We start from the raw sequence: 16,480 nt of genomic DNA, 5'->3' as shown, positions 1-16,480 counted from the left end.
TAGGCCCTACTCTAACCAAGACATTTCAACTCCAGGCTCAAGAAAGGTAAAACCGTAAGGTATGGATAGCATTTAAGGCAAAAGAATTAAGGTACCATTTAAATATTTCAAATTATAAGTAAATCAGGTAAGATGAAGAGTTCTGGAGAATGGTTCCACAGTGATGTAAATGTACTTCACTTACTTAACACTACTGAACTGTACATTTAAAATGGTTACATGGTAAATCCTATGCCACATGCATTTTGTCACAATTTTTAAAAGAACAGTTAATAAGGGCAATAGCAATGAATAATAATATAAAATGAAATTTAAAATACAACAAAAAGAATAAAATATTTAGAAATAAATTTAACAAAGGAAGTGCAGAATATATACACAGAAAACTACAAAATATCATTTAAAGAAATTAAAGAAAACCTAAATGAATGGCAAGACTCATGTTTATGGACTTGAAGACTATTAAGATGGTAATACTCCCCAAACTGATATACAAATTTAATGCAATCTCTATAAAAATCACAGCTGGCTTTTTTTGTAGAAATTTACAAGCTGATCCTGCAATTCATATAAAATGCAAGGAACTCAAAATAGCCAAAACAGTCTTGAAAAAGAATAAAGTAATAATTACACTTCCTAATGTCAAAACTTACTACAAAGCAAAAATAATCAAGATTGTGTGGGACTAGCATAAGGACAGACAGATTAATGGACTAGAATTTGGAGTCCAAAAATAAACCCTTACATTTATGGTCATTTTGTTTTCAATAAAGTGACAAGACCATTAAATGGGAGGGAAAAAAAAATTATTTCAATAAGTGGTATCAAGGCAACTGTGAAAAAGAATGAAGTTGGACCCCTACCTCACTACATATATAAAAATTAACTCAAAATAAATCAATAACCTAAATACAAGAACTAAAATAAAGAGCTCTTAGAAGAAAACAGATATAAATATCCATGACCTTGTATTAGGCAATAGTTTCTTAGGTATGACACCTAAAACACAAGCAAAGAGAAAAGAGAATAGCTGGACTTCATAAAAGTAACAAGACAACCCACAGAATGGGAGAAATTATTTGCAAATCATATATTTGATAAGGGTCTAATATCCAGAATATATTAAAACTTTTTCAATTTAACAATAAAAAGACAACCTATTAAAAATGGGCAAAGGAAAAAATGGCCCATAAACACATGAAAAGATGCTCAACATCATTAGCCATCAATAAAGTGCAGTTACCTGCATTTTTGGCAGTTTAGCAGTTCCTCAATAAGTTAAATACAGAGTTATCATATGACCCACCAATTCTATTCCTAAGTAGATACATGATATGGGCTCAACTGTTTCCCCCCAAATTCATGTTAAAGCCCTAACCCCACTACCTCAAAATGTAACCATATTTGGAGATAGGCCCTTTAAAGAAGTAATTAAGTTATAATGAGGTCCTTAGGGGGGGCCCTAGTGAATGTAACTGGCGTCCTTACAAGAAGAGGAAATATGCACACACACAGAGAGCAGGGTGCATACACACAGAGGAAAGACTGTGTGAGGACACAATGAGAGGGCAGCCATCTGCAAGCTAAGAAGAGATGCCTCAGAAGAAACCAAACCTACTGACACCTTTATCTTTGACTTCCAGCCTCCAAAACTGCCAGAAAATAAGTTTCTGTTGTTTAAGCCACCTAGTCTACGGTATTCTGTAACAGCAGCCCTAGCAAACTAATACAATACCCAAGAGATACCAAGTCATGTTCACACAAAAAACTGTACACAAATGTTCATAGCAGCATTATTCATAGCAGACAACAAGTGAAAACAATGGATAAACAAAATTTGGTGTAACAATACAATAGAATACTTTTCAGCCATAAGGAGGAATGAAGTACTGATGCATGCTTCAACATGGATGAACCTTGAAAATACTGTGCTAAGTAAAAGAAGCAAGATACTAAAGGCTACATAGTATATGATTTTATTTATATAAAATATCCAGAAGAGACAGAAAGTGGATTAGTGGTGGTCAAGGGTTAGGGGAGGGAGAAGTGAAGAGAGACTGCTTACTGGGAGAGTATTTCCTTCAACGGTAATGTTCTGGAAATAGACAGTGGTGATGGTTGCACAACCTTGCGAATAACACAAAAAATGTATGTGACATACGCCTAAAATACAGCAAATGAAAAAAAGAAAGACTGTAAGTTATGATTCCACTTTTTAAAATTTTTAAATGCATAAGAAAGGTCTAAAAAGCCAAATTACAGAATTCTTGGGGTGACAGTATTAAAGATCATGTTTCCTTCCAAAGGAAAAACAGTAAACCAGGGATCCTTGGAAAATGAACAAGTTCTTAGACATGAAACACTATGATTTCTTCCCGTTCTTTTGTGTACAAACTACAACTAGCTTGGAAAAAGCTTGTCTTTAATGAACTCACAATCATTATATAATTTATATGTAACTTCAAAAACCATACTATTAGAAAGATAACACTACCATTTTCACTAAAATGCCAAGGTAGGAATTTCAGTGCTGCTGACAACTGACATATAATATTGTCTTAAATAATTCATTTGTGGATATATTATTTCTTTTGCTTGTTTCTCCAACACCCATGTCTCCTCTATCTCCTAAGGAGAACCCACTTCATGTGGTTGGTCAGGGGCTGCCCAAAGCACCCTACCTGCCAGGCCACAGTGATGGTTCTGGAATGGGCACAGGGCCCCAGCCAAGCTAGGCAGAGGACTTCCTGGAGTTGTGCTGCTGAGCTCTCAGGAAAGACGACCTCTTCCTACTGGGCAATAAAGTTGAGACTACGTAAGCTAAAGCTGCTGCCCATCCAAGTCCCTGGCAGTATGAAGGAAGCTGTCTGTAGAATAAAGCCAATACACAGAGAAAGACAGATGAGAGGTAGAGAGAGAAAGACGGAGCCCTAACAACACTGTGAGAACCAGCATCTCGCCTGGACTAAAGCCTGCAATATCCTAGACCCGAGTAACGTGAACCAATACATTTTCTTTGACATAAATGAATTTTCAAGACTCTAATGAAAGAAAGATTCCTGACTAATATGAATGCCTTATTCTAAATACATGAATAATCTGGAAACCAGTTATAAACTCATTTGAAAACCACTATGGAACAAGGCAGGAGATAGATGCAGAAAGGGAAAAACAAAAGGATGGCAAGAAAGAAATGGACTATATAAGAAAGGCTTACATACAATTTCAAAAGCAAACTTATGCCCTGGACAGTGTGGCTCAGTTCGATGGAGCAATCATCCTGTGAACAGGTGGCAGGTTCAACTCCCGCTCAGGGCACATACCCAGGCTGCAGGTTCGATCCCATTGGGCCACGTGCATGTGGAAGACAACCAATTTATGTTTCTCTTTCTCTCTCTCTCCCCCCTCCCGTCCTCTCTCTCTCGGAGCAATAAAAAATTTTTAAATAATAAATTAATTTTTTTAAAAAAAGCAAAATTATTTCCAGAAGATAACTTAATTTTTGAAGTAATGCTGACTGGATTTGAATTCTGACTTGGCGACTTATAAACTGTGACTTGGGTCAAGTTATTTAACCTCTTTGTACCTCAGTTTTTCCATCTGGAAAGTGGGAAAGATGGTGGCATCTATCTATCTTACAGGGCTATTGTGAGGACCAAATGAATTAGAACAGGGCTTCACATATAACAAGCATTCAATAAATACCAGCTACTGTTAATATGGTCATAATAAGAATGCAAAAGTTAAATTTCTACCTTTAAAATAAACATTTTTGATAATTTAACAATAATAACACTTTAGGAAAAAAACATAGTGAGAAAAAGAAATTAATATAACTATATAATGAAATATTGTAGAGGCATGAAAGAAATGAAGTACTGTTATATGCTACGCTGTGGATGAACCCTGAAAACATGCTATGTGAAAGAATCAGACACAGAAGATCGCACACTGTATGATACTGTTTACATAAAACACTCAACAGCAAATCCACGGACAGAGAGCAGATCAAGGGTAGTCAGGGGAAGTGAGGAAGGAGTTTCTTCTCAGTGCTCTGGAGTTAAACAGTGATGTGGTTACAAAACATAGTGAATATGCCAAAAACTGCTGAAATATGTGCTTTAAAATGGTAAGTTTTAAGTAAATTATCTCTCAATTTAGAAAAAGAAACTGACTTTATCTTTAAGAAGAACTCTATATCGTCACTATGGAATTTTATTTTGCCAAGATTACTCACATCAGCAGATATTTGTAAACTGCTGGTCCTGTTAATAAGGAATGAATGGTTCAGAAAGTGTGGGTTATTCCTGAGAAACGTAGCTGCTTATTTCAGACAACCCAAAAGTGATTTGGAAATCTAAATAAAAATAAACGATAAAAGCTATGCTTTTTATTGTGGCTTTTTCACTTTAAAAGTCTGTCTACCTTAGAGAGAGAACTCATGGATAACACTGTGATGATTTGGGGGGGGGGGGGTGATGATTTGGGGGGATGGGGGAGGTGGAAGAGGGCACAGAGGGGATAAATGGTGATGGAAAACTTATAATTAAATTACATTTATTTATTTATTTTTATTTATTTATTTATTTATTTATTTTTATTTTTTTGTACAGATAGAGTGGGAGGGAGAGAGAGGAAGAGAGAGAGAGAGAAACATCGACGTGAAAGGCACACATCGAGTGGCTGCCACCCACATGACCAACCAGGACCAGGGACAAACTGCAGCCGAGGTACGCGCCCTTAGCAGGAGCAGAACTCAGGTCTCTTGGGACCGCAGGCCGATGCTCTAACTGCTGAGCCAAACTGGCCAGGGCTTAAATTACATTTTTAAAAACTGACATAGTTCCAACAAAATGAAATCAGTCTGCCTTGTTTTTAGTGAGAAAAAGCATATTAATTTCATAGATTCTCTCCAACAAATACTGGAATATTCGCCAAATAGACTCTAACAGATTAAATAGAAACACAAAGCCTGATTCCTTCAATATGTTCAAGAACAAACAAAAGATATTAAAATCACAGTGTCTCATAGACTCCCCATGGAATTCAAATAATTACAAACTAGGAAGAGTACTTCAAATTTACAGAATTACAGAGACTGTGGATAAACATATTCAACATCCAGTGCCGTAAGTCAAAAGGCTGTATCTTCTAAATTACCACCAAAGAACAGATTCAAGGCGAGGTCCTCTTTCTGTCTCAAATCCATTTGTCCCAACCTGTCAGCAGCCATTTGGCTCTGAGCTCTCTGTTCGCTAGTCCTCGGCCTTGGGTCTGTCTATTCCCCAGGAGCACATCCTTCACTTAGGCTACGTCCCGTGAAAGACAACACCACGCCATCATCTGGTAAAATATTAAGTAAATGTCTTATCGCACTTAAAACATGATGAAACAAACTCTTGGAGGAAACTCAGAATTATCTTCAAAAACAAGTATACAAGAAGAAATTCACTCAATAGGAATTTATCTTTAAATTGTAAGCCCAAGACAACGAGGCACATTCATGGAGAAAATTTGGGAAGCACACTAGCAAAAAGAGAAATTCACTTTACCAGGAGAAAGGGGCATGGGGGGAGGCAGGAGGAGGAACAGCGGGGAAAAAGAAGGGGAGAAAAAGAGAAAGTCACTGCCTGTTTGAAATATGGAAGATGACATGTGCAGTTTATATGACTAAAAACGTGGCTTATAACCACTTACTACTTCTAAATATTTACTAGGATTATAACAGGTAACAGACAATCAAAAAGAAGAAAGAATTAAAAGCAGGAGACAATGAATGAGAATAAATATTACACTTTGTAAACCTACCGAAAATCAATATCCAATAAAAGGCTTTTAATGTTAGACTTGTTGTCATCTGATGCTTTCAACCTGATCAGCTCGTGCAGCCTAAAGCAATCAGTGAGAGCAAAGTTAAAAAAAATTACAAATGCCATAGATAATAAGCAAATAAACAAACAAAAAAAATCAATGTTCTCCTGGTATTTCTAACATTTCAATGAGACACTGAAGAGAATTTGGCAGATATAACAAAGTATCCGTTTTGCAAATATTTTTTAAAAGGCAGAACTTATCTGAAACAGAGTTGAATAAAATTATAAACAATTTAAAGTCAAATCAGAAAGACTCTCCTATCATACATCAGAAATCGATAAAGATTTCTCTCAAATGAAATACAGATTGCAAACTCCTTTAGAGGGACCTTGCTTTACACTTCTCTGTGTTCTCAAAGCTTTGTGCTATACCCTGGAACTTGATCACTTTTCGCAGTTTATATAGTGGTGTCAGGAAAAGTTCTTTAAAAATCATATAGCATACCTTGGTGTTCCAACACACAGTACTCTCCTGAACCCCAGGGTAGAAAGTAGGTCTATCAAGAACTGGCAGCTCCTATCAGCAAACAGATACTGGGCATTCGTCTTCTTGTTTTCCAGCGGAGAAAGGAGCTGACTGGGCCTTTTTAACTGGGCGACAGAAACATCACCCACGACCGGATGCTCACGGTGCTTCCCCCAGTCATCTGGCAGTAACAACTGCTGACATCTTTGACAAAACTTTCTCTGAGACAACGGCAACTCAATGAACGTCAAGTACCTTCAAGACACAATGACACACAAAGGAATATATTTTAAATTTTTTGTTTTAAAGACAATTTATTTTTGCTATTTTTAGTATGCAAAAAGTATTATTATTTCCTAAAATCTACTGCATAAAGAAGCAAAGGTAAGAGAAATCTGTGGAATGTTGGCTAGAATTTATGTCTAGCTGCATGCCTACAAAGTGGAAGAGAATCAGCAATTTCATAAGAATTGAGATGCTCCAAGTCAGTCACTGAATGAAGATCAATATCCATTTAAAATGTGAACATAATATATTACTCAAACAACTTAGTAGTAATGGAGACTACTACCACGTTTAAATTTATTGACAAACCCATGTGCTCTAACTTTGAAGTGTTAAAAAGCCTGGCTCAGTATGACAGTCATTTTAAAATGAGAAATTAAGATCATTCTTCAAGTTCTTATGGCATACTTAGCAAGAAAAATTACCTCCTAAAAGAAAAAATGTTCCTACAAAGTTCCTCTATTCTTAGCAATACTGATGGAGGCAGTTCTGAGAAGCTCATCCCCAAACAGCAAGCTGACATCTGAAGCCTTAAAAAAAATATGTATCAGAAACCCACTGGACTTATTTCAAATCGTCCTCACATCTGATCTCAAAGTCACCACCTTGGTTTTGTTTTGTTTTTTTTTTTCTTTTTATGTGGAATGAGTAAAGAAAGAAAATAATCACAGTTAGTATGTTTTAAAAACTGCTGACTTTGTATATGCTATGCCAGCTATAAAATCAGAGTAGGAAAACAAAAGAAAAATAAATAAGCTTATCGAGGCTCAGAAATGTCCACATCTAAGCATGTCAAATGGTGCACTAAAGGATTCTTCTAGTTTGAGAAGAGTCACACGGTTTCAATTGAACTAAACTCTGGAACTGCACTGGAAAAACTGAACTTAATGTAGAATCAAAGTGGGTTTTAAAACTTTTTATTTCTAAGCAGTTTCACTTCAAAGCACCCAAGGCAGCGAGAAATAGATATTCTGAATGGCTACAGCAAGAAATAAGCTTATCATGCCAGTAATTTAAATGTTTCTATTTCTATGATAACTGTTCTTTTGACAGCTTTAGCTATGACTAGAAAGAAAAAAGGCAGCAATATTAGAAGAAACTTTAACAGTAATTTAAAGAATGTCAGTAGAGAAAAGGGCCCCTAAGACATGAAATGCACGTGGAAAGAGCCAGCACAATGCAGCCACAGAAACAATGAGTTTACTATTACTACCTTTCATTATTAAATGTTGTGTCGAAGACGCCCATATTCAGCCAGGATACAGTAACAGAGACCAGATTTGCCATCCTGACCCTCAAAAAAGTTTTAAACAGACAAAACACATAAAACCAATTTTAAAATACTGGACAAATGGCAGGCCAGAGAAGGAAACAAATGATGAGTGGTACAACTGCCCAGCTTACAGTAGTCCTCCATTATCTACGGGGAGGCGTTCCAAGACCCCCCAGTGGATGCCTGAAACCGCAGATACCATCAAACCCTGTATATACTATGTTTTTTCCTTTATATACATACCTATGATAAAGTTTAATTTCCAAATTAGGCACAGTAAGAGATTAACAATAATTGATAAAAATAAGTTTAACAATATACTCTAATAAAAGTCATATACATGTGATCTCTTTCTCTCCAGTAATTTTTATATTTTCAGTTGAAACCTATTCCTGAATCTAGACTTATTAAATTGACTAGAATCCCCTCTCAGTGTTGAAGAGAAATGGTAAAAGTGGACATCCTCACTGTGTCCCAGTCTTAGGAGGAATGCATTCAATCTCTTGTCAGTATGATGTTAGCTATAGGTTTTTCTTCGATGCCCTTTATCAGGCTGTGGAAGTTCCCATCTGTTTCTGAGAATCTTTATCATGAATGAATGTTTGATTTGAGACTTGAAAGAACTCAAAGTATGTAGTTCATAATCCGGGTCCTTACTGAAGAACCCGCTGGACAGCTGGGTGCCAAGTAGAAAGGGCAACTTCCAGGCTGGAGCACTTTTACAAGCCCTAGAACAGATTTCTCTGAGATGAAACCAACCGATTATGCTACATGTGAATGTTCTGAAAGGTTCAGACAACCAGCAGAGCTACAGCTGAATTAGTGATGAGCACATAAATAACTAACAGCAGCTACAATAAAAAATCCAAGACTGTTAACTCTAAGGAAAACAAAAGGCTGTACAGAAAAGAACTTACTATGATTTATTTCATGGTTCAGCTATGAGCAGCATTTATATGGTTATAATAATGCAAATACTATATTTTGAATCTAACCAACTTTATGACATAACCATATAAAATTAAAGTATGAAAGGGTATAGGATTATGGCTGGGGGCGGGGGGTTGGAGGGAAGAGGGCCGAGAAAGGAGGGAAAGATAAATCCTCATCTTCTGCCCAGTCAGTGTGGCTCAGTGGTTGAGCGTTGACCCATGGACCAATAAGTTGCTGGATCAAATCCTAGTCAGGGCACATGCCTGACTTTCAGGCTCGATCCCCAGCAGGGGTCCTGCAGGAGGCAGCTGATTGATGTTGATGTTTCTCTCTCATCAGTGTTTCTATGCCTCACTCCCTCTCCCATCCTCTCTCTCTAAAATCAATAAAAACATTTTTTTTAAATTCTCATCCGGCCCTGGCTGGTTTGGATCAGCAGTTAGAGCATCAGCCTGTGGACCAGAGAATCCTGGGTTCAGTTCCCGCTAAGGGCACGTACCTTGGCTGCAGTTTGTCCCTGGCCCCAGTTGGTGTGTCTCTCTCACATCAATGTTTCTCTCTCTCTCTCTTCCCCCCTCTCTCCCTCCTGCTCTCTCTGAAGATAAATGCAAAAATGTCCTTAGGATAAATAAATAAATAAATCCTCATATTTCATACAAAATAAACAATTTCAAAAACTGATACACCAAGACATACAAGACAAGCATGTTTTGTATTCTACAGATAGAAAAGCGAATTCTGAAAGCATTAGCCAGAGGAGTGGACTGAGGATGCTTCTGGAAGGCGGAGATGCATGGGTGGAGACAGGCGTACTGCTCTTTGTAAAACCTCACAGAACTCTCTGATTCTGTTGCCACATACAGGTTTCTTTACTGAAATGTAATTCACCTACCACACAATCACCCTTTTAAAGTGTATGATTCAGTGGTTTTCAGAACATTCATGAAGTTGTGCAACCATTGCCGCAACATAATTCCAGAACATTTTTATCACCGCAAAAATAAACCCCGTACCTGTCAGCAGTCACTCCACAATTCTCACTACTCCCAGCCTCTAAAAACCACTAATATACTTTCTCTATAGATTTGCCCATTCTGGACTTCTCAAATAAATGGAATCATATTATAGCCACATGTAAGTTTTAATTTAAAATTTTTTATTAATAAGCTTGGCCCAGCCGGTGTGGCTCAGTGGTGGAGCATCGGCCCATGCACCAAGAGGTCGCCGGTTTGATTCCCAGTCAGGACACATGCCCGGGTTGTGGGCCCGATCCCCAGTGGGGTCATGCAGGAGGCGGCCAATCAATGTTCTCTCTCATCGATGTTTCTCTCTCTCCCTCTCCCTTCCTCTCTTTCTAAAATCAATAAAGAAAATAATTTTTTTTTAATAATAACAATAATAAGCTTATATTTAAAAAGTAAAAAGTGCGAGAGGGTGAATTTCAGCCGGACAGGAGATGAATGCAGACTACCGCCGCGGGGCTTGAGTAAGCGCTGAATCCATTTGACCACAGAATAAAACAGGAACGAACATGGGCTTCACACTAACAGCACAAAACGCAAATAATAAATTCAAAAAAAGTGGTAGGGAAGAGGATGGGGAAGTGTAAGTAGACCGATTTTCGCAGGTTTTAGAGCCATGGGCCAAAAGATATAATTTAAAACTGAAAAATCAAGTGAAAGAGCTATAAGCAATATTCAAAAGCATATTAACCTGAGAAAGAAATAATCAGCTAAAACCAGTCAGTTGTTGAGAAAGAAATAGGAAGAAATATGCTAGTTTCATCATTTCTCATTTTTAGAGGAAGACTATCTAAAAAAATAAAAGGGTTAAAAATGGCATAGGAAGTCACAAGGGCACCACCACAACAATACAGAAGCATACATTAAAACAGAAAAGCAAAGCAAACACAGACCATATAGAGCGAAAGAGAACTAAAAGAAGCAATAACAACAGAAAGCATAAAATAACACAGCAATACTGAGACAGAGCATATTTATTACACCCACTATGAAAACAGGCTAAATCCACCATTGAAATAAAAAGCCTGTCGGACTGGGTCACAAAGCAAAAACCAACTACCCAATTTCATCACTTCCAAAAAACCTCTTTTTTCCCATTATAGCATGTACAATATTGACATACAATTTATAATTGTTGTCAACCAGACAGAGGTCATGAGGTCGCAGGGAGTGTCCACCCATGTGCACACTTGGTCCTGGCTCTTCACGCTGTCATCTCCTGGATGCACACTGAGCACTGCTGGAACTACAGGTGGGGTGTCACTGCCATCACCCTGGCTCAGTCCCCAAACACAAAGTGAGTTTACATGCAGCCAGGCACCACAACTGAGCAACAGAGCATACATTTGATATTGTTAAAAGAATGACAACAATAGTCAAGTGCTTTATAGAAAAAAGGATAAGGAAGATCCCCAAATGGATGAAGTTGTGTCAAGTTCTGTGATGACAACTAAAGGCAGAAGCTGCAAAATCACCAGGAAGAGGTGAAATAAAGTCCAAGGTAATGAGGGGCTAGTGTGAGTTAACTCACTATATAGCATTATCTTAAGACACTAAGTTCAATTATTTTTAAACGAAGACCACTGTTAAATGAACCTTCATTTATGTATCTTTATGCCTTGTCCAGATTGTCCTTTAGAAAGCTTTACTGCGTACTTATCAACCTTCTCTCAACAACATATAAACTGAGATCTTGTGCATATTTCTCTCTATTCCAAATCACATCACAATCATTCAACTATATGGCTTTAAATTTACCATTCGGACACAAGGTGTTTTAGTTTTTGTTATTAGACCATACTTTTAAAATTTTATTTTTCAATTATAGTTTACATTCAATATTATTTTACTAAGTGTTCCCCCTGATATTTCCAGTACCCACCCAGCACTATACATAGCTATTACAATAGTATTGACTACATTTTCCATGCTATACTTTACATCTCCATGACTGTTCTGTAACTACTCATCTGTACTTATTTTTTTTTTTTTTTTTATTAAGTTTTAGAGAGAAAGTAAGGGAGAGGGAGAGAGACATAGAGACATTGATGAGAGAGAACATAGACTGGCTGCCTCCTGCATGCTCCCCATTGGGGATCTGGCCCACAACCTGGGCATGTGCCCTGACTGGGAATTGAACTGGCGACCTCTTGGTGCATGGACTGATGCTCAACCACTGAGCCACATGAACTGGGCCCAACTGTACTTCTTTTTTTTTCATCCTCACCCAAGGACATTTTTTTTTTTTTTTTTTTGCATTTATCTTTAGATAGAGCAGGAGGGAGAGAGGAAAGAAGAGAGAGAAACATCAATGTGAGAGAGACACATCGACTGGCTGCCACCCACACAATCCCAACCGGGGCTGGGGACAAACTGCAACTGAGGTATGTGCCCTTTGCGGAAACTGAACCCGGGACTCTCTGGTCCACGGGCCAGTGCTCTAACCGCTGACCAATCGGCCAGGGCTCATCTGTACTTCTTAATCCCTTCACTTTTTTCACCCAGTGGCCCAACACCCCTCCCCCCTGGCAACCATCAGCCAGACACAAGTTTTTTTAACAGTTTGGTATCAAGAAAACGAAACATGAAGAGTTAAGGATTACTCAGCACTCTCTCCTTATTTGTACTTACTACACATACCCCAGGGGGAAAAGAAATTCATTCTGCTGCATGGCTCAGCATGATTCACAAACTGCAGGCTAGCATTTTGAAATGTCATTTTTATTGATCTCCATTTGATGTTCCATTTGCCTTTCCTGGAGTAAACAAATTATGTTTATGGCATTTCCCTAATAGCAGACCTTGAAAATCTGAGTTTAAATGAGCTCTGAAAAAAACATAAGAAATAAAATATCAACTAAATAAAACTATCTGAATGCACATAAATTAATGCTGATTCTAGCATTAAAATATATCTTCCCCAAGACTTCACAGGTCACAATGAAGGTGCCAACGTGACTACATAATAGAATCACACATCTCAGAGCGTAACAGCCAGCTAAAACTATAAGGAAAGTCGAATCTCAGGCACAAGACGTAAATCTGTCAGCTGAGCACATGAAATATAAAGGATGGCTCAGTGTGAGATTAGAAAAACAAATACCAAGTCCCATTCTGTGGAGCCCAGAAGTCCGTGCTGTACTGCCAATTCTGTAATCAAAGTCAGGTAATAAGGTCAATTTATCTTGCTAGCTACCATCACTCCTTTCTAACAATTTCAAAAATAAATTAGTCAATGGAAAGCTATTGTTACTCCACAATAACAGATCAAAAGTTTGCTTTATAGAATAGAGATAATGTTTAAATGCATTTTACTACTTTCAAGTACACTGGTTATTTAATAAGATAACATAAATGAGTTGCATAAGTTAAATTAGAAAGCAATTAAAATCTCAAGTAATAGTACATCATCCTTAGGTCCACTTACACACAAGAATGAACTGCTAGTCTTAAGCTGAAGACACACTAACAGAATAGGTAATTAATAACAGAGAATATAGTTTAATAAGTCTTTGATTTTAAAAGCCAAAATTGAAAAATTTTAGCAGAATGACTGATTTTGAAGTTTTTACTCAATTGAAAGCTTTTAAGAAATCATAGGAACATCAATTACCAAGTCAGGCAGTGAAATCAAAGACGTTACATTTTAAAAAGCTTCTACTCATCCTCCAAAACCTAGTCAGATGCCATGTCCTTCAACTGTACTGATCCACTAAGGCACAGGTAGGCTGTAATGCTTCTGGCTTTCCAGCACTCAGTCTTTTCTATGAATACTGCTCACACGTTTCCTTGTACTGTATAGTTGCTGAATGTATCTCAACTCCACTGCTAGCATTTTAAGTTCTCTCTGAGCCTTCAACAAAGAATGAGTAAATGGATAGATGGATGGATGGATGGATGGATGGACGGACGGACGGACGGACGGACGGACGGACGGATGGATGATGGGTTGGGCAACAAAATCCAAGGTTATGGGTCACAGATTACTTAAGATACTGAAATTATTTAAGACATGCTCTCAAGAATCAGCACTAAATAACAGATGAAATTATGGCCCCCAAGTTGTACTGAATCTATACTTCCTTTTTCTCTTTTAAATAAGTCTAAGTCTGTGAGGCAATAACCTCTACAAGCAGCAAAATCAAACAACCTCTTAAAAATTCATTAATAGTTCATATTTTGGCTAGTGTTTTTATATTTTAATACACATGAAATATACATTTCAAAAATTCTTTATTATCAAAAAACCATACTTTGGCAATACAAAAACAAGTACAGTGTCTTACTTCCAGACTAAAGTTTTATTATGCAAGGAGACAAGAGCACCTAGATTTTCTTACAGAGTTTAATTGAATCACCAATATCCTTATGTAATAACATGAACAACATGCTTATCAGATAAAAGTGATAAGGCAGAGCACAAAACTACGTACACATTATGACTACAACCTTGTAAAACAAACCTTGGCAGAGGAAAAGAAGGAAATGTAACAAATTGACCGAGGTGATGGGTGCAAAGGGAGAGGCATGGGTGATGTTTTTGTACCTTCTGCATCTTATCCTTTTTTATCTCATTATGATATATCGCTATATAACTCATGTTTTATCTCCTTACATCACCTTAAATTAAATCCCTACACATCATATACTAATTACTATCTGCTCTTATATTTAAAAATACAGTCATTCTAGTAGTATGAACTGGATGAAGTTACTTAACTTTTCCAAGCCTCAATTTTCTCATCTAAGTAAACCAACTCAGCAGGATTAAAAAATATCTCATGTAAAACACCCAGCTTAGTGCCGAGCTCACAGTAGTGCTCAATTTATATTACTTCCCCTTTCAACATTTTTTGGTATTGATTGAATTCCTATAAATTAAGTAGACATCACTGATTAAGTACTTTGGTTAAGAGGCAATCCATTTATCTTAAGAAAAGCCTCCTCCATCAAAGGAATTTAAAATCTACTAGAGAAGCTTAGGAAGACATTTTTAATAGATCCCAGTAATCCTTTCCACTTAGCCTGGATAAGACCCCAGGATCCTTCAAAACATAGAAGCCCAGGTAACCAGGAGTAGCCATGAAGAGTGAAAACCTATTTGTCATCAGCAACCCAGAACAAGGGATTCTTAAGGAGCTCCTCCCAGCACACAGACGCAAGGTCTATGACATAGGAAAGGGATGAATTCTTTTTACAGGTCTGCCAAAGAATTAAATCTATGACTCAATTCCAGTTCACCCTATAAAACAATTTAACAGTGAAGATATTTAAAAAGAGGTGTTTACAGCTTTTATTTTAAAAACTGGGTTCATTTAGTATTTCAAAAAAGAAACATTACAGGACATCTTCATGGTTTTGGATTTAGCAATGAATTCTTATCTATGATACCAAAAGCACAAGCAATAAAAGAAAAAATTGATAAACTGGACTTTATCAAAGTTTAAAAACTTTTGTGTATCAAAGGACATCATCAAGAAAGTGAAAAGACAATCTAAAGAATGGAAGAAAATATTCACAATCCATCTGATAAGGGTGAACATATAAAGAACACATAAAGAACTCCTGTGACTCAACAACAAAAAGAACACCATATTAAACATTGACAAAAAAAATTGAATAGACATTTCTCCAAAGAAGATAAGCAAATAGCCAAAAAAAAAAAAAAAAAACACATGAAAAGATGATCAACATTATGGGTGACAGGGATATAACAAATGAAAACCAAAATGATATATCAATTCACAATTGCTGGGATGGCTATAATAAAAAAGAAAAGAAATATTGACAAGGACATGGAGAAATTGGAACCCTCATACATTGCTGGTGGGAATGTAAAATGGTGCAGACACTGTGGAAAACAGTTGGGTGAGTCTCCAAAAACTAAACATAGTATTGCCATACGATCCAGTAATTCCACTCCTAGTACATATGCAAAGGAATTGAAAACAGACTCAAACAGATATTTAAACACTGATGTGTATTGTAGCACTATGCAAAATAGCCAAAACATGGAAACACCCAAGTGTCCATTGTGGATGAATAAACAAAATGTGATATATAGATATACAATGGGATATTATTCAGCTATAAAAAGGATGAAATTCTAACACATGCTACAACATGGATATGCCTTGGAAATATTATAATGAAATAAGCCAGACATCTAAGAACAAATATTGATGATTTCACTCATCTGGGGTACCTAGAATAGTCAAATTCATGGAAACAAATAGTAGATTAGAGATTACCAGGGATTGCGGGGGAAGTGGAATGGGAGTTATTGCTTAATGGTGACAGAGTTTCCGTTGGGGCTGATGAAAAAGTTTTAGAAATAGTGGTGATGGTTACACAACATTGTGAATGTAATTACTGCTACTGAATTGGCAATTGTGTGCGTGCGTGTGTGTGTGTGTGTGTATGTAACTACAATAAAAATAAGTTAATTAATTAAAGTATAATTAAAGACACAGGTAAAAATCAAACAAACAGGCTAATGAATAAAAATGACACCACATCAGTACCTTTCCACACACTGCATTCGGGACAGAGGCGGCTGACATCTTCGGTTATGAGCTTCCCGGGCAGCAAGTCTAGCTCCTGACAACTGAGAGGATGAAATCCACTT

General features: G+C 37.0%; 1 protein-coding gene across 11 annotated transcripts in view; it reads right to left on the bottom strand.

Moving 5' to 3' along the window:
- Window positions 1-16,480, bottom strand: part of ZCCHC4 (zinc finger CCHC-type containing 4) — a 53,456-nt gene that overhangs the window by 35,332 nt on the left and 1,644 nt on the right. For 9 of the 11 annotated variants that reach the window (XM_036270022.1, XM_036270023.1, XM_036270018.1 and 6 more), the window contains exons 3-5: window positions 16,377-16,459; window positions 6,319-6,594; window positions 5,809-5,889 (exon numbers count right to left, since the gene is read on the bottom strand). In XM_036270022.1, the coding sequence (XP_036125915.1) occupies window positions 5,809-5,889; window positions 6,319-6,594; window positions 16,377-16,459 (440 nt within the window). Of the gene's footprint in view, window positions 1-5,808; window positions 5,890-6,318; window positions 6,595-12,492; window positions 12,680-16,376; window positions 16,460-16,480 lie in introns of those variants that run through there. The other 2 variants (XM_036270024.1, XM_036270025.1) reach the window with 2 other exon arrangements.

Source organism: Molossus molossus, unplaced genomic scaffold, assembly GCF_014108415.1.
Source record: "Molossus molossus isolate mMolMol1 unplaced genomic scaffold, mMolMol1.p scaffold_m16_p_1, whole genome shotgun sequence".
Classification (NCBI taxonomy): domain Eukaryota; kingdom Metazoa; phylum Chordata; class Mammalia; order Chiroptera; family Molossidae; genus Molossus; species Molossus molossus.
Note: the sequence above shows the minus strand (reverse complement) of the source record. Positions and strands in the feature narration are given on the sequence as shown.